Source organism: Xiphias gladius, chromosome 22, assembly GCF_016859285.1.
Source record: "Xiphias gladius isolate SHS-SW01 ecotype Sanya breed wild chromosome 22, ASM1685928v1, whole genome shotgun sequence".
NCBI lineage: Eukaryota > Metazoa > Chordata > Actinopteri > Istiophoriformes > Xiphiidae > Xiphias > Xiphias gladius.
Window position 1 is genome coordinate 25107020 of NC_053421.1, and position 19451 is coordinate 25126470.

Here is a 19451-nt window from a genome sequence, read left to right on the forward strand (position 1 = left end):
CCGAGTTCCTCTGAACCCCGGCTCATGTTTTCTCATGTCGCTGCCAGTGATAAAATTATGCGTCCTCATGATGCTGTAAAATTCTCAGGATTTTTTTTTAACTAATTGTTGGATGTTGTATATTAAACTGATGAGTGCTCACACTGGCTCAAGGATCACATGCGACGGATTATGTAACAGAAAACCGAGAGGGGCCGAGCCAAGCTGTGAGCCATACCTCTCATGGTCTCGCCCGTCAGTGAGGCGTTTTACAGTCTGGCAGAGGCGCGAGCTTCGGACCACCGTTTTCAGACCCGTTAACCGCTGTACAACACCAACTGGGAAGAAGTAATCTGATGCACACTTAATCTGCATTCATAAAGCCCCAACTCCTGATGCCTTCAAGTCGCCTGTGAAGTGTTAATGTGCGCTGTTGATTGACATCCTCATGAGTACTCTGGGGGGGGGGGGGGTTGTGTTCAGTGGAGCATGGACGTGTTCTTTAAATGTGTCCATCCTGCAGATGTGCATCCCAGGACTAAAGCAAATTCACGTTATCAGGAGAAGTTTCTACCTATTGTGGGTCCTAAAAGTTTGACTCGAGCGTTTCGTCGGTGTGGTTTTGTTTGAAATTCTCACTTTCCCTCCTGTCTCTGCTGCGCATTTTTGCCATTTGTGGATTGCAACTGAGTACATTTACCGAAGTACACGTCTGAGGTACTGCACTTTGAGCATTCCCATTTCATGCTACTTCATGCTCCTACTTCACCACATTTCAAAGGGAAATGTTGCGCCGGCACTACATCCACTACATTTTCCTTGACCGCTGAAGTCACTGTGCAGATACAGATTTTACAAACCAAACATACCATGGGCTTAGAAAACGCGATGCTTTGTTATAAACTACACAACATTACACGATAAATTAAAACAAGCTCAGTGTCCACCAGCTACTACAATAAAATGTCACTTACAGATGAATGGATCAGTATTAATAATGCAATAAGATAATCATAGCGTAACATTTTCCTCTGAATTATGAGTGCTTGTATCTTTGATACTGGAAGTGCATTTAGCTGATAAAATGTATGAGCTTTTACTTAAGTGACGCTTTGAACAAAGAAATTTATTTATTTTACTCAAGCACAGTATTTACATTATACGAACATGAGCCCAAACTCACGGCCTCTAAAATTTACACCCATCATTTGATCTTTAAGTTTTTATCACCTAAATCATTGGTCACTTTAAACGTGACTTCTTAATGGGCGATTTGAAATGCTAATCCTCTCACCACACTTAGCTTACAGCAGGGCGCCTCCTCTGACGGCCAAATACTTTCAAAATAAGTATCCGTGAATCTCACAGGGTTAAAATGAAACTCTGTCAGTTTGGACCTCAGTGACTCCACCCTGCCCTCAGCCAACTCTCTGTGTCAAACTGGAACCTTTATGTGGTAATTCTCCATTTGCTATGACTTTGAGAATTTCTCCAAATATCACAAGGAGATACTGTATGTTGTAGCTTGGCCCTTCTTCTTTGTTTTTCTCAAATGTGGCGTACCGCAGCACGACGTGGCATCATCCACAGTATGAATGCTTTCTGGGAAACTTATCTTGTGTAGCCTGCTAATTTTAAAAAATAAGCAACAGCATGAGGAGCCCGGGGTAAGAGAGTCAGTGATTCATTAGTCACTATTCTCGTTGTAATTATGATTTCCATTTTGACATCTGGGAAAGTCTTTGAAGTGTGTTTGATGCAGCAGAGAGCCAGCGAACCTAATGGAGACGGAATTTAAAAACTGTTCTGTGCTTGCCAGTCTTCTCTGAGCAATCACCCATGATACCCACCCGTGGAGAAACTCCAGCGTTCAGCACAGAACCGGAGCTCTCTGGTGCCGCTCGCGAACAGCGATTGCGAACCTTTTCACCTTGTGATCCACTAAAATGAAGCCCTGACTGCTGAAAACGTTTTTTTTTTTATGGCTATTTGTGGACAGTGGCTCTTGAATCCCCTAACCCCTTTTCAGGATATTTGACCTAATTATTCAATTAAAACCTTTTTTTTTTTAAAATTCCCCTTTTCCCAAGACATACTTTCAGAAAAATTCTCGTGACCACCTCTAAGATCGAGAACCACTGGTCTAGAGAAGTGTTGAAAAACCTTTTTCTAAGGCTGAGGGGACCTATAATGAGGAGTGTTGTGCTGGAGTTGCCGATGTTTGTTGGTGTCTTCACCCCTGTTTGTCAGTGAATAAGTCGCCGTTAGAAACAGGAAACAAAGAAGCTTAATGGTGCCTCTCTACTTGGTGATATGGTGTGGGTTTTTTTTTTTTACCTCTTGACGTGTTGGTGCCCCTTCTGACCCCCACCTTTAACAAAACGATGTATCCCCCCCCTCCCCCAGGGCGGCTGACACTTCTGTATGATCTGTTTTATGTGATTTTCTTTTCCTCTGAACACACACAATGTTACACTCTGGCTTTTTATTCATGGAAAAAAAAAAAAAAGAGAGCAGAACATCAAGGGAACGCCGGCCCAGACTGGCTGGCACATATCTCAGGGTGTTAACAGGTGAGGGTAATTTCCTAAAGGTGCAGACACCTGGCCTCACCTCGGGTTCACAGTGAGGTCAGGACACCTGTGCTGTTTTTATAAGTTAACTCCCTGCGGAGGGCTTTGCTATTACAGGTGTTCACACCCAACATTTATTTATTTCAGATTTCACAGGTGCTCCAGATACACTCAGTAGAAGTGAAGATGCAGAAGAGCCCAGGTACAGTCGGTTGGAGAGGAAGAGGCACGACAGAACGTTGATTTCAACTATGTACGTTGAGCTCTTGCACAAACTTCAAATATATTTACAATAATAAACAATCAATGATTCATAAGATGTGATATTTACAGTTATTACAAATAACGTGTTGAGCGACTGCAGCTGAATGAGTCAGTAACTGGGGATGATATCTCACCAGTAGGTTTTAAAACAATTCACATTGTTTCATCTTTTGTTTCCAGAGGAGAAAAAAAAAAAAAACCTCTCTGGTGTCAAAAGAGTCTGGTCAAGTTAATGCCAAGAAATCTGTGGTACAATACAAACAGTTTAATTGTGTAATTAACAATCAATAACCACTTCTAGTTAGAACATTTCTGAAGAAAGGAACCGAGAAACACTTATAAAACAGTCAGTCGTAACAAAATAACTGGTGTTCTCATTGAAATAAACTCATAAAAAAGAAACACTTTTATACAGAATATTTATACAGGAATAGCTTTTTGAATTGGATTGTTAACCAAAGGAAGACACATCGCAGACATCGATTTTCACACAGATTGCATATGTTTTTCTTTCTAAGGTGTTCTATAGGTTAGTCTTTTTACCTAAGCTTATTTGCATGATAGTAAAAATTGCATACAACATTAATCGTGAAGCTTGTAGCATGAGTTGCTTGACATACAGCACTTTTTATAGGCAACCTTTAAAGCACATTTCTCCATTTAAAACGTTTAAGACACTTTTTGTTTCTACTGCCCATCGAAATTACATTTATAAATAGAAAAAAGATTGGTGGAATTTAAAAAAGCGCTACGTAACATAAACTTTTAAAAAAGTAATTACATCAGAAACACTGCATGAACTGCAAATAAATAATGTCGGACAACATAAACATGGTGTAATTCACATTTCTAACTGTGTGGCAATTCAGAAAGTTACAGTGACAAAGGTTTTGCAAAATAATCTAACATCGGCAGTGCCGTATAGTACAAGGCATTTGTTGGCATAGTTTCTTTAAGACTGTATTTTTTTTACAGTTACAATATATGTATATATATATATTTATATTTCCTCCCTAACAAATAATATGTAAAGACTGAGCTATTCTTGGAGATGCACCTGGGCTGGGTGATCGAGTTCCAGAGTTTGGAGTGATCCATTATCACTTTATGCGCTTTTTAAAAGAATAACTAATCTGCCAGCAGGCTCCAGACTTGATACCTCATGATTAAGGCCTTGTCTACCACTTGGTCCTCGATTTCATTTTCTATTTTTTAAAAAATCCAGTTAAACATCACATACGTAAACACCTATCAAAGTCCTAGCAAACTCCAGGGCGACTTTTTTCTTTTTAAATATATTCAGTAGCTCAAAAAGATAAAGTAAGTCAGTGTAAAACAACAGACATAGAGTGCAGTCAGCAAATATCCACGGCAACATACTTAGAATAATTTTTTGTGCAGATTATTTAAATGATGCAGCAGTCTTTACAGTGAATAATACAAGTTTTACAAAATCCAAAAAGTAGTACTTGAGTCTGAAATGGGCTTTCCAGTGTGTGAGCACTCACTTCACATAGCCTGCCAGTCTGCAACTGATACAGTATATATATATAAACACTCCTCATACAGTCCGTACGCTGTACTGATTAAAAACACTACTTTTCTTTATTTGCAGTGCAGTGGTTCTGTGTTGGCCAGAGCGTTACATTTAGCACGGTCATCAGTTTGTGTGTGCACAAGAAAACTCTCAGTATATGTTCAGACGGGGAGAGTCCTACTCCTTGGCCTCGTGCTCCAACTCTGACTGGGCCTCGGCGCCTCGGCCCAGCTGCTCTTCGATCTTGATGGAGAAGATGGTGTTGTTGGTCTGCGTGCTCTCGTCCAGCTCCTTCAGCAGCTCTCCGCTCTCCCTGAAGTCCGTCAAGTCCTCCTCGAAGGCCGGGCTGCTGCTGCTGCTGCTGTTGGTGTTGGTGGTGGCTGCAGTGCTGTTGTTGTTGTTACTGGGCTCCTTGGGCGCCTTGGCTGGGTGATTGACGTAGAAGCGCTGGTTCTGGAAGAACTTGATGATGGTGAGCTTGGGCAGGTCCAGCTGGGCCGACAGGGTGTGGATGGCCTCCTCGTCGGGGTACAGGCCCACGTCCTGGATGAAACTCTGCAGGATGCCCAGAGCCTCCAGGGAGATCTTCCCTCCGCCGGTGCGGGACTTGATGGTCCCGCCGCGGCTGCCCTCGTCCTCCGTCTCGGCTGGAGAGGCGGTGGAGGGTTGACGAGGCGGCAACCGCGGGCCGGTGGTGGGCTGCTGTTGCTGCAAAGGCTGCTGGGACAAAAGGGGCTGGGAGGGGTGCTGGAGGGACAGGGAGGGCTGGTGCTGCTGCTGTGACTGGGGCGGCTGCGCCTGCAGTGGGAAAAAAAGGGGAAGAGAGAGGAGACGGGGATGTTATCAGTGAACACTTATCGGCGCCTTAATAAGGCCTTTCATTAAAATCAATTGAGTTGTGAGGAAAAATGGTCCCGCTGTGTATAGAACAGGCACTTGGTTGAAGGAATTTTCCATGTAATATCTCATTCAATGTAATCAGTTCTCCAGATATGATTTTTTTTTTTTCCTTTTTTTTGGTAGTGGGCGATTGTGTCTCTCATTGTGGGGGTAGAGGCATCTGGAACACAGTACTCCGCACACACACACACACACACACACACACACACACACACACACACACACACACACACACTCAAAAGACACAATCGGCCCTACACACATTGGGAATTCACAGGGAAACTGGCCTCTCTATTATAGCCTCCGCTGCTTATCAGGCTCTATTGCCAGGCAGTGATAAACAAGCTCCCTGTGCACAATTCGCGTTGCGATGGTCTGCCTGATTTGCCGCAGTGTGAGAAATGCTATCGATGGCTTTCACTCTGCCGTCAGGATCCCGTTAGTGTAAACACATGACACATTACTCCTAAAATGCCTCATTGTGTGCTTGGAGAGGGAGTGAGTGGGCAACTCATGGTCCGTATTGACCCGGCAAAATGGGTGTTCTTTTATTTTCATTTCTGAGTCAGACTCTGTGGAATAGGTGTTTCATAATGAAGTTTGCAGGACAGCACTTTGCAGGGACTCTGTTTGCCAGCTACATAAATGCACCCAAAGATGCTGTTTTACGGTACCAATATACTGAGCTGTGATACCTCTTGTCGAACAAATGCGAGCTAATTCGGCTAATGTATCGTGTTGGTGAAGGACAGGCACAAAATATTTAAACACGAGTCTCGTATGGACAGTGTAAAACTGCACCGTTAAATCAGAAATAATCCTATTTGATCAATCTACAACCATTTCTGTTCGCATGCGAAGTATGCACAAAATTCCCTCATTCCATATCTGCTGCTGAAATTGATTTGTAAAAGAAATCCTATTACCTTACTTATATCTTGTAAATGGCAGCCTTTGTGAAACACTGGCCAAGTCTCCAAGTAACCAAATAACTAATCAACCACTCAGCTGTGGCTCAGACTTTTAATAGAAGTATTATTGTACTTCATTAAGACATTTCGACCGTTAACCGAGCCTGTGTGTTATTTCCTATTCATCTGCCAGATGTCTCTTATAAAGCAGCTTTGTTAAATAAGTTCAGGCTAATGATATCGTTACAGCTTTCACCGAAAAGTAAGAACTTTTAAGTGTTGCTGTGTTTCTAATCAACAAGAGTTCATAAAAATTCCTAAGTGTTGTTTATTACAAATTCCTGAAAAATTAGTTAAGATTAAATGAAACGGGGAAAAATTGTTTTTCTTTTTACTTATTTGCACTTAAGAAAATGTAGAAAAACAGGCACAACTACAGTAAGCAGAATTTTAAGAGGACCGCCTGCTTGTTTCTGACTCACATCACCCTCTATATATGAAATCGGGTTGCAACTATCATTTGATCAGTTTATCCACTGGCTATTTTCTTGACTGATCGATTAATCATTAATCTATTAATCAACTAATCACAACTGAAACTGTGCATGTATGTATATTTATGCATACGTGCTTTCGCAATGTAGATCAATATTTATGAAAAGTGTTTGAAAAATACCTCTATTTAATAAACGTGCACGGCTCGTATTCATATTTTGTTTGTATTTGTGCTTGAAATTTTACATGTGTGGTCATTTTTTTGTTTATTATAAACACGTTAACAGTGTTTTCTCAGAATATCTGTACATTTTAATGTAAGTCATCCTCATTATGTTTCCAGTGTGTTTGCTTCGGAAAACACTTCCGAAAACACGCGATGCCTGAGCTAGCTGTGGCTCAGAGCCTTGCCCGAAGGCACTCTGTCAGGACACACGCTGTGTTGCTCACCTGTAGCTGGTCGGTGGAAACGTGCATCAAGTGCGACGGCCGCTCGTTGTGGTGCTGCTGCCCGGCGCCGCTCTCCTGCTCGTAGATGGCATCCCGTTCGGCCTGCGAGAGGCTCAGGAAGCGTCGGATCATGGAGAGGTTCTCCCAGAGCGTCCGGTTCTCCGGAGACGGGTCCTCCTTCCAGCGAAGCAGCTCACAGAGCCAGCCCTGAAGGAAGGATTAGAGAGGGATACAGAGGGAGGGATACAGAGGGAGAGAGACAGAGAGAAAAAGCAGAGAGAGAGAGAGAGAGAGAGAAAGATAAGGTTAGTGAAGGCTGGTCTTTCGACTCAAATTTGTGCAAAGGTCAAAAGAATATATTGTGAATTGTTTCACTTTGGACTTGTGCCTCTAAGATCTTTCAACAGTGTTAAAACTGATTTTAACACTGAGTATGGAAACTAGTTCACACAGACAACCAGTCTTATAGTGCTTTCGCTGTGATTATTAAACCTGCTTCTTTTGCTGTTAAAATAGATGTAAAACAAAAAAGTTGCTTCTTGGGGAAGCATCAAAGTACTGCGATGAAAAACCATTTCAAGTGATTTAAGTAATTAAAATGAACGAAAAATATTGTTTTGCAAAAACACTTTCCAGGACTAAAATAAATCCAAATAAAACTAAACCGATGCACAGAAAACACGCCATCATTTCACAACAGCTGCACCTGCAGTTAGTGTGTTTTTCTACAGCTGAAGATGAAGATGTGAATTAGCCAAGGTCGAGCAACACAGCAGGAAGGAACTATTTAACGTGATGGGAAACACAGACTTGCATATTGAGCAGCACCCTTGGGAGGAAGCAAGTGACTCCCATGTTTGAAACACTCCAGCAGAGGGCCATGAAAGACAGAGCTGAGGAAGAGTACAGGAAAACTACACTCTGGAATGCTTTATTTGACAGATACAATGTGTGCACAATGACAATGACCTTCACGATTGAAAGATTCAGCATGAGACTGACACATTACTGACAGTGCAGGACAAAATGCAGAATGAACCCCCTTGTTATTCACTTGTAGTTTTATATATTGTTTATGTATCGCAGAAGCTGCAGTAAAACTAATTTCAAACATATCCTTTCAGGGGGACTATACCACGATCATATGATCAAAATTTTGTCGTTTAAAGTAACAATCCCAGGCAAATTTCAAATGATCATGAGTTTGTCATCAGAAGCTTTGATGAGTTTCTAAAGTTTTTGTTTTATAGGTGTTAAAAGTTGTTTCTAATGTAAAGCATAAAAATGGACCCCAGTTCACTGCATTTAAAATCACTTTGATCATTTTGAATGTGATTTTGAATATATTTGACACAGTTATCTATCAATATGACAAGAGTCAAAACTGTGGATTAATTTAAATTAGCTTATTAATCGATTAGTCAATCAACAGATGGAATTTTTAAAAATCCATGGACTATTCCAGTAAAAGCAAAAATTATAATCTTCACTTTTCACTATTTTGTATCATTTCATAGACAGAATACGTCAACCGAGAAAATAATTGTGAGATTAATCAATAATGAAAACTGTTGTTACTTGCAGTCCTAGATTCAAACTATATGGCCTCGTTACCTTTTATTTCTGTACTTGTGAGCACTTTTGTCATTTTTAAAAGTCTTATTAGACTCAGGACTTGGGTTTCTGATTGAGATCGAGACTGGGATCAGTTTAAGGTTAGAGTAAAATTTAAGACTGTGCATGAGAATACTAGATAATAAAGTTAGATGTTATGGAATAAATACTGCAGATAGAAACTTCTCACATTTACAGAAATTCAAACGTGTGTTTGTGATTGTTTATTGAGCTGGGTGAGAAACTGAGGATTCACGACCGTACAGATAGTTGAGTGACGTGGTCAGCCAGGCTCAGGCGTGACGAGCTAGACTTCAGCGAATGAAGGGAAATAACACACTGTAGAGCTGTGTGGGAGAGCGAAGACGAGTGGGGGAAGAGGTGGGAGGAAGCTGTAGTGAAGCTACAACAGAGCTGTAAAGGGACAAGAGTGGATGAAGAAGGAGGGACGGCTGGGGAGTATAACCAGCTCGGAGGAAACGCAGCGTCAAAGAGAAGCAGTGAGGTGTGTGAGTGTGTGTGTGTGTGTGTGTGCTTGAATGTGTGTGTGAGAGAGTGTGTTACAGAGGGCTACTCGCTCAGCCGGGTAGTCTGTCCTGGCAGCGTGACAGAGCGGCGCTGTAATCTCCCGGCCAGTGCGCGGCAGCACCTTTTTCTTTTCCACAGGATTACACCGCGCTGCTGGTCTGCACACAGACACCCACACATGCACACACACAGAGGATAGAGCCACGCCACCACACTGCATGCAAGAGATAACTCAGCAGTTTGGTTGTCCCCTGTTCCAACTCCTCCCATAAGCCACATCAAACCCAGGAGGGGTTTTGGAGGAAGCTGAGAGGGGGAGAAAGAGAGAGAGACATAAAGAGAGAGAAAGAGAGAGAGGGAAAGGGAGGAGAGCAGGACGAGGGGGCCATAAAGCTAGCAAGCTTGTATGCCCACCTTGTTCCTTTGCCACGTTTATTGTTGCGTTTTTAATTTGCATGCAGAGGGATTTGGACGGCGCTCCAGTTGGGCTGTCTGTGGTTTCAGCTGATTCGCTAGTGAGGGAGAACACACACACACCCACACACACACACACACACACACACACACACACACACGACATAACACAAACACACAAACCACCACACACCATCTTGTCAAAGCCAGGGAAACAGTACCCCGGCCCAACGATGGAGTAATCCAACTCAAACACTCCCCAAACCAGCAGGATTAAACCCAAAGTAGCAGAGCCAATCAAACAAAGGCACAACGTGAACTCCATTTCAATGCCAGGAAGTCCATTTAATGAAATAAAGTACAGAGAGTTTATTAGTTCACAAGTGTGAATGTTCGTTTGTGTGGCTTCTTACTTTGCTGCACGCGTTTGATCATTTGTACAGTTTTTGAACTGACGTTTAGCTTTTAACTTGTTTTTTATGTGATGCATGTCAAACAACGGTTAGTGCTGCTCCTGGCCAGCACTGTGGACAGTGGACAGTCAGCATTTTCCATGGCAGTTTCAAGAGCTTTGTTTGTGTTTGTCTAATTGCATTGCTTCCACAGGCCAGCCAGAGGCAGCAGGGGGAAAGAGAGGTGGGAGAAAGAGGTGAGAGAGACAGAGATGGTAAGAAACAGAAAGAGAGAGAGTGAGAGAAGTTAGCACTTTGACTCCACTGTTGCTGGTAAACTTTAAAAGAAAAAAAAAAATGGATATAGTCAATGCATAACACTTATTTCTTCTAAAACTTAAAGCGGTAATTTATTTGATATAAAACTACTTATGCAGTATATCAGTATTCTTTCGTAAGAATCACTAAATGAACAAGATTTTATGTTCAACATTCTTGCACTCTGGTGATATTATCATACTGTTGCATCTGTTTTCCGCTTTATTGTTTAATGTAATTTGTTGAACCTCTCCACCACAGCTGACAAGCACCAACCGCTGTTGGTTGGATCATGGAACTTTCTGCCCCTGCTGCTAAAGTGTTCCAACACGGTCCAGAAAACAAAAATCTAGGGCTCTTCAATCCAGTGTACTCTGTGTTTTGTTGAAGATCATTAAGAGCTCTCTATAAATAAATAGAACAGGTAGTTCAGAACAGGGCGAGTTGCTGGCCAACACAGACTACGGTATACACTCGATGTGTTTCACAACAACTTGTGTTCAGATAAGAAATTTTCTCATGTCACGTTTGAAAATTTGCAGCTGCAAAATGCTGCAGCGGCAGGAACCAGACCAATGATACGAAAGTCTGTGACTGACTAGGTGGATGATTATCACTTAAAACAAACCTACACTCCTATTGGAAACAGTAAAATCTGTTGCAAGTTTTTTTTTTTTCTTTTTTCCCATAAACATAGCAGCACTTACACTGTATGGTCACCTCTCATCAACCCACTCTACACAAAACCACAGGCAGCCACTTCCAGCAAGCCATGTCAGACAAGCTGACTGTCCAGCTTGACAAGACAGACAGCCAAAGACGGTCTGGTTTAGAAGGGAATAAAGGATTTGCATTGGTCAGGATGCTCATGTTGCTCTGTGTCTGTTGCATGTGTAAGTGGGTTTGCTAACACGTTAGGCATAAAAACTTCTGAAACCAATGGTATAAAAGAACAGTTTTCTTTACCCCCCAGTGGTGAGAAATCACTGAACGCATATGTTAACTTGACTTTTTTCTTGTCCTGTGTCTCCTACAGAATTTAATCTTGGGTGAAAACAGTGTTGGTCGAAGCGGGCTGAAACGTTTGATCGATGGATCGAGTAAAGTATTTTCTATTACATGACAGAAAATGTAGTGTCAATGATTATCTAGAAGAAAAGCCAAACATTTGCTGTTTCTAACTTCTTGGATTTGAGGACTTTCTGCCTTTGTTTATTATCAGTGTAATCTCAGGGTGTCACCGTGGGCTCTTTATTTTATATTATTTTTATATTATTGGCTAAACAATGAAGCCTTACATTTGACATTATATTACATTCATTTGGCAGATGCTTTTGTTCAAAGCGACTTAAAACAAGATCATCCAAACTGAAAAGGAACAGGAGTCATCAAAAATTTGTGCAACCTCCCATATTAACAGCTTAAAGCCTGCTCCGAAAGCCATGGTGCAAATTCTTACAGCTTTAAACTGATCAATTAACTATGAAAATAAAGAGCAGATCAATTTATAAAGAGAATTTATATAGATTTATATATATCAGAATAATTTAAGGCCTAATTTAGACCATTATTGTACACAAAAAGTTTCTGAACATTCTTAGACAGATTCATTACAGAAAGAATGTTCGTAACGATGTTGATGATATTAGTAACTGTCAAGTGCTTTTTAAAAAAAGCACATTTCTACATGTAAGTATTGCTTATTTGGCAGATCACGTCACGGCACCCTCATGAAACTGCTCAAGAAACTTGGTTAGGCTGTGGCGGAACACATTTACTACGCATTTACATTTATGACACATTTAAGGACATTTAGACCAGAAACAAATGCCGATAAGCTTTTATATCGACCCACTGAGGTAAACCACTGCATTTTCCCAACCTAGATTACTGGAGAGGCAGTTTATTTTGATGCTAAATACATCTCTCGAAGCAATAAGCACTGACAGGCATAGGATTATCTTCCTATGTTGGCACACACCTGCGACAATATTTCACGATAATCTGCTGCCTCTAGGTCATCAGTGCTTAATTATTAATTAGTTTCAAACAACGGGACTAGCAATCAAGAACCACCAGCCTTTTCTTGTTTTACAGCAGACACAGATCTGACCAGAGGCTCATGGGGCTCTGGGGTCATAAGGTGCCAAATTAAAAGGGTAATAAACTCTTCAGCAGGCCATTGTATGGTCCTGGTATAAATAGCAGCCGGGTGTTCTGATAAAAATATTTTCCTCACAACACAATAGTTGAATTCATGCGCAAGATTCACCCAGCTATGCAATGCGGTACACCGTGTATGTGAGTGCTGCAGTCACAAGCTGCCAATGAGAGCATAGGCCTGCTCTGTCAGAGAACAGCATGGTATTCACCACCCTACCCACCCACCCATTCACCCATTCACCACCAAACTACCGCAGCAAACACCCCCAACATGGAAGCTCAGAGAAACACTAATGAACAACTGGCCTTGCTGTTAGACAGGGACAGCAGACAGACTGACAGAAAGACGGACAGAGAGAGAGGTCTGTCACACGGCCTGGCCAACACCTTCTCCCTAATCTCATTTGCTTGTTATCAGCCCCATCAGGCTGACCTCGGCCACCGCAAAAATAAATAAATAAAATAAGCCAACAGATGCCCATCAATTTGCCATTTGAGTTTTTCCCCCTCCTTCCTCTGGTTACTGTGTGACCGAAAATAATGGCTCAGTTTCAACCCCAGAAAACAGACTATGCGATTATACTGAATATCATTTGGATAAAAAGCCCAAGATGACACATCAAAAAACAAAAATTAAAAAAAAAAAAAAGAAATCACAGATGAAGAAATTATCGTGGCTTTTGTTGTGGCTAACTGGTTAGAGGACAGAACTGATTCGGGGGCAGCCAGACAAACCTCTCCTCTGTCTGAACAAGGGAGAGAACTAAAAGTAGAGGGGAGACAGTGCATTATTGTCTTTCCTCCTCCTTGACACTGGCAGAGGCCCAGCACTGGCAGACAACACTATGCAGATAAATGCAGCCGATAACATGGTATGTTCAAACCTGTCTCTCCTCCCTGAACAGGCCAAACCAGCGGCTGCATGTGCACATTCACCCCACAAGGTAACGTGTGCTGTGTTGTAAATAAGCCACGGTGAACGCCCATCTGCTGATGACGGTGGAGTCTTGAAATGTTCCTGATGCTCTGGCATATGCGAATCTCCCGCAACAATAAGCAATAATTGACTGCAAAATTCAGGGCTAATTTTTTGGGGGGAGAATAAGTCTTTATATGCAAACTGGGCAGTCAGAGTGACTGTACAAATTGTCTTTGGCATACTGTGAGGAAGACAGGGCAATGGAAATTGGGTCAGTGGCCTAATTGAACTGCATTGGCAATTGGAGGGACGGCAATGATGTGCAAAAAAACCCCAAAAAAAACAAATCAAAAAAACTAAGTGAAAAACACATTTTACTCTCCTAATAGACCAACCATTACACCACAAAGTCCTATTTATGTGTCTATTAGTGTCTTTATTCTGTTGTCTTTGTGCAGATAATGATCAGGTGAGCAAAGGCCCGAACTCTCCAAAGTCTATGTAGAGTATTGATGAAAGGACGAATGTTAATACAAATGAATTCTCCTCTGTGGAGGTGTTCTGGTGGTCCAAGCATCAGTGCTTAATGGGAAGGAATTATTTTATGGTGCAATGTAGAATTAAAACCACTGATAATCGTAGCCACACTACAACACTGGATGAATGTGTAAGGTTAAGCTGTGCATTCATTATATACCCAAAGTAATATTGTTTGTATTCTTTCATTCATTTAAGAGCACAGTGAGGAGAAGTTTCGCACCGGAAAAGGCTTTGCTAGATTATAAAATACTAATTTATCTAGCTTTACTGAAAAGAAAATTATAGAACCTTTTTTCAAAATGATCCATTTTGTATTTAAAATGCGGTCTCTACATAGTCTCCATGTCCTGACGTAGAGTTACATTTTTGAGGAGGATCATGGGATCATGTCAATGCTATGGAGCCTCAGAAGCAACTCAATGCTGTAGAAAACATACACTACTGCTACTAACTTTCTCAGTTGGTCGCACCAGCACAAGATTTAGTTGTATCCCTTTTTTTTGGGTACAGCATGGTTTTAGTCAATGACCTTTTCATTATCCTCCATTACTCTCATCTCACCACTGAAAAGAAGTGGAAAGGGGCTCTGTGTTTCGGGTGATGCATCGGTCCCTGCAGGTATTGTGGTTCTTACTGTTGTCACACAGCTTCAAAGTTTAAAGCTTAAACTATGTTGGCCCGGTAACACGTTTAGAGTTGCCTGTGGGTCAGATAGCCTACAATACATAGACAGCATAGCATTCCCCTCGTACAGCGACCACGGGCACAGCATTAGACATTGTGGTTGCAAGTAGCGCTTTTTCTTCTTCACTGGCTCAGTCGGTCTCCCCCTGGAGCCTGCACTCTCATCATTAGTTGTGTCTGAGTTGGGACCTCTCGTTGGCTCTCCCTTTCCACCAGCCTTGCCCTTCTCTCCTCTCCCTTTGTTTTTTAAAATTATCAGCTATCGACCGCTCCATCTTTGAAACACGGTAACGGCTAAATGGATTGTTTCGCGAGTTCAAAACACGCGCAAAACAATGAAAAGTGTGATGATGAAAGTGCCAGCAGGGAGAGTGCAGGTAGGGAATGACCGACTGAGCCAGTGAAGAAGAAAAAGTACTAATTTCAACCACAATGGCTAACGAGTACCTGTGCTGGAGGGGCACCAAAACAGCCTAATGCTCATTATGCACTCGCATGAAAGCAACCATGTAAAATTTTAACTTGCACACTTACAGACTTACAAAACAGATTGATGAGACAGACAACTTTTTGAAATGACAGATAGGCCCTACGGATGGTTGGATTTGCGACCAAAGAAATGAATGATGAAATTTCTAGTTCTCATGTGTACAATTCACGAAGCCATTCCTCTCTTAAGGAAAGCTTCTGAGGATTAAAAACAAAGCCATCTATATCATTGGAAACTTTCCGTTAAAAAATCTTTTTTTCTTATTAAATCATGTTGATACGACTCTGATGTCTTGTCAGAGTGGATGCTTTCCAGATTGTTGTTGCCAGATTGTGTCACTATCCTCTTTAGTGAGGATGTCAGTGGTTGAGCTTTAGGAGAGAAGTTTGCCAGTCTGAATCATACATGCCGAACAATTAATCTCTATTCACACTGCAACGTGGAGATGTCTTAGCCAAACAGTGGACGTTTACTGAAGAGCGGTCGTGACCTCTGCAGATACAATAAGCGAGTTGACAACGATAACAGACCGACAGCTAACACGACACACATTGTGGAGGCAAGGCATGACTTTGCAGGAAATGGCCCTCACTGTGTCAGCACTTGCTCCCAGAAACAATACCAACCAGTTCTGTGTGGCAGTTTACGTCAGGGCTGGCGAACCAATAAAGTGTGCAGGGAATTTTCGAGCAACCAAACAGAGGCAGATGGAGCATAAAGAATAACCAAAGGCAAATGACCAGTCCATCTGAAATGGAGCACATTAAACATCTGTGTGATTACATTTTTTTTCCCACCCGCACGTTTTGTTATTTTTCAGCAAAGTTCTTCCTCACGCACAACTGCAAATAACACAGCAACAATAATACATTCTGGGAGTTCCCCAGTGCAACCACACTTGTGTTAGGTTCAGTAGTTAAGACAGATGAGAACATATCGAATTTACATATCTACAAATTAGATGGCAAGAATGTATTAATGTTACGCTCAGTATTTGTCCACAGTGCAAAAAGAACATTTGTAAGCAACATATTTTATCTCATAAAGATAAAAATTCACTTTACATATCAATTGACATCACATATTAGTGACATTTTGCCATCTTTGTCCAGTAAAGCACTGAGATTGTGTATGTGTACAAAATGGCTGAAAATCAAGGCACTGATGACGCTACAGTACATACAGTATGCCTATTTCTATCAAATATCAGTATAGTTGAAATTGCACCATAATGTAGTTTAGCCTGGTGGCTGATATTTGGGTACCAGCACCGTCTGCACAGCTACACAGAATGTTCAAGTTTATTCTCCCAACACAAAATTTACGTCGTGTATAAAATCTTTTCTGTTTGATACTGCTGAGGCAGATGGAGGATGAATGCACAGAAGACAACAAACACACTGAAGATGAACAAGAGATAAACAACAACAGCAGCACATTACAAACACAGAAAGAACCTACGTGGAGTCTGATTCCATCAATTATGAGAGCTTGATTGAGATTTAATTCAAAGCTGGGGTTTAATTGCTAATATCAAAGCATAATTAAGATGATAAATCATGACTGATCTTATTGAATTAGGGATTGAAATAGCGGAGAACCTGCAAATTGTCTATGTCAGCTAAATAAGTGTTCTTAATTGGCCTACAAGTTTGCTTCAGATACTAATGAAACTGAGCAAATTTTCATCCCCACAAAGTGTTCTGAACTAAATGTCCTTCATATGCAGTAGTTTATTCAGTTCTATAGTTTTGTGTCTTTTTCAACTTGGAAATTCAACTTGAACCTTAAATACAATATTTACATAAGTGGACACAAAGTAAAAACAAAAACTCAAATATATATATGTACACTGGTAAAAACGCAGCTTATTTGTCCATCTTTAAGCTCAGTTTAAGCTATTTATTGTAAAAATAGCGACTGAAGAATATGATGTAGTCAGAGTGATGTGGATGGAGAGGTGGTCTTCCTTGGAGAGAGAGAGGCAGATAAGGACAGAGAGTGGAGACTGTGAAAGACAGAGGGAGAGCAAATAATGCTAGCAGACCAAGTGCACGCAAGCACAAGCATGAGCACTTGGATAGGTCCTAATATCTCCCCATGCAATTCCCCCTCACTCACACACACTCCCGTATGCAGACACACTCACACAGACACACTCTCTCTCTCTCAGACTGCATCTGCCGGAGCTAGTGGCTGTAGTTAAATTGAAATATTTCCCGGCGTGTGTCAGAAGCATGCAGAATGGTAATTATGACAGATCTGATTAGGCGGGCCGAGTCGGGCGGCTCCGGGCTGCAGGTGCGACCTTGTGCATTCCTGCGTGTGTAAATAAAATTAATTACAAGCGTAGGGGGCGCGCAGCGCGTGACATCAGCGCGCACAGGGGGGACTCCCACGGGGGGCACCCTAATGGAATATTTTCCCCGAGTCTAATAATACAGTTGGTATTGACTTGAGGTAATTAGGGGGATCATTAAAGCGCTTTTCCCGGCGTATTTGCCTGCCTGATCAGATTAGCGAGAATGGGCCTCAGAACAAGCCCTGTGTGGTCTGTCAGGAAGAGTGCAGACAGTGGGAGAGGGTTAGCTAGCTAACATTTGTAGGAAAGAGAGCACTAGCAAAATACTGCGCCTGTCACTGGGACAATGGTACCATCTGCTAACAAGCTAGCAGAGTGTAAGGACTAGTAAGGTTAGGCACAAAGCTAGTAGAATACACGCTGGTTAGGAAACCGACTCACTGAAAGAGGGCTAATGACCTATTTAAGAAGTGCTATTTCAGTTAACGAGTAAACACCTGCTCCAAAGTAGAAAAGATCTGTCATATAATAATACGTTAGAGGTGATGACTATGAGATAATCTTGAGTCCTGACAGTCAGGGCAGAGTCCCAGTTTGGACTATAGGATAAGAGGTAGGCGAGGAGGAGACAGTGAGTTCTGCAATCGGAGACAGATGGGGTGAGAGGTGGCATGTACGCCGTAAGTGAGAGAGATGGCAGGAGAGACAGAAAGTGCTCTGGGCATGCTCAGTGAGACCCCATGCTCCTGCTAGGAGGAGGAGGGTTCGATGAAACAGGCAAAGGAGAGGAAACGGGCTGGTGGGAATTCCACTGTCCATTAAACAATAAGAGAAAGGCTCATTTCAGAGGGAGGGGAAGACTTAACTGTTTGCAAGATAATTCATTCGCTAAATTAATTATTCAGACAGCTGGGTCTCCAGTTCACGAAATTGTGTCTTTAATAATAGAGAGGATCTGGCCTAGCCTGTTTCCCGTGGCAACCTAATAACCAAGCAGGCACAGGAGATAAATAAATAAATCAATTAATAAACAGTCACGGCCCTTTTAGATCCCTAGGGGTTGTGATATGCTCGCTCTGATCTGCCTAATTTGAGGGAGAGAGTGGTGTGGGGAACTGTGAGTCCACAAACAAAAAATGAAGACATCTTGATTCCTGCCCTGTAGGGCTGGGGACCGAACTTCTATACTTTCACGGCACTGGCCATCTTGCTTAGATACAATCAAGTATCGAAAAATTCCTTGTCATTTGGTACCAAATTTTGAAACCTGAGGAGTAAATCTCGTCAGCGTCAGTGAGCCAATAAGTATGCAGCATGCTTGTACAGAGATCTAATAATGCTGGTGACTGGCTGTCTAACATAACGTTACACAAACACGCCGTAGAGGCATGCAGGAAAAATACGTTACGCCCAGCGATGGGGCTCACGTGTGTGTCTGTAGTTGTATTTTGAGAGGATTGACTACAGTGTGCATCGTATGGTAGGTGTAAAAATGTCTAAAAGAACATAAGCATGGCTCCATTTTATCAGGCATGATGCCAATTGTGCATGATGCAATTCATGCACAAAGGACACTGCTGCCAAGACCGGCAACAAGACGAATTTGATGAAACACTTGAAAGTGCATGGAATAAATTTAAGAGCAGAAAGTTATTCCGTGTTCCATTGCAAGAAGAACGGACCGCAGCCATCTGCCTCTCAGCATTTAAGTCCGCCTAACGTTACAGAGCCTCCTTCAAAATCTCCACCACCGGATTCCCCCTCATCCGAGATTACTGAGGACACCGCTATGATTAGGATTTTAGCAGTTAATGTTTAGCAAACATAAATTTTCAGCCAACTTGTACATGGTTGATTACTAAATTTAATGTTACTGTAATAGGTGTGGTGGCTGAAACTGAGACCCACATGTAACGTTAGATATTGTTTTTGTGTAGCTTTAGCTTATGGCTATAGATAGCTAGCCATATCAAAAACT

At 41.9% G+C, this 19451-nt stretch overlaps 1 protein-coding gene across 2 annotated transcripts in view; it reads right to left on the reverse strand.

Moving 5' to 3' along the window:
- Positions 1 to 2529: 2529 nt before the first annotated feature.
- Positions 2530 to 19451, reverse strand: part of LOC120784826 (DNA-binding protein SATB1) — a 64556-nt gene continuing 47634 nt past the window's right edge. For both annotated transcript variants that reach the window (XM_040118938.1, XM_040118939.1), the window contains exons 12-13: positions 7110 to 7316; positions 2530 to 5151 (exon numbers count right to left, since the gene is read on the reverse strand). In XM_040118938.1, the coding sequence (XP_039974872.1) occupies positions 4531 to 5151; positions 7110 to 7316 (828 nt within the window). In that variant the 3' untranslated portion in view covers positions 2530 to 4530. The remainder of the gene's footprint in view (positions 5152 to 7109; positions 7317 to 19451) is intronic.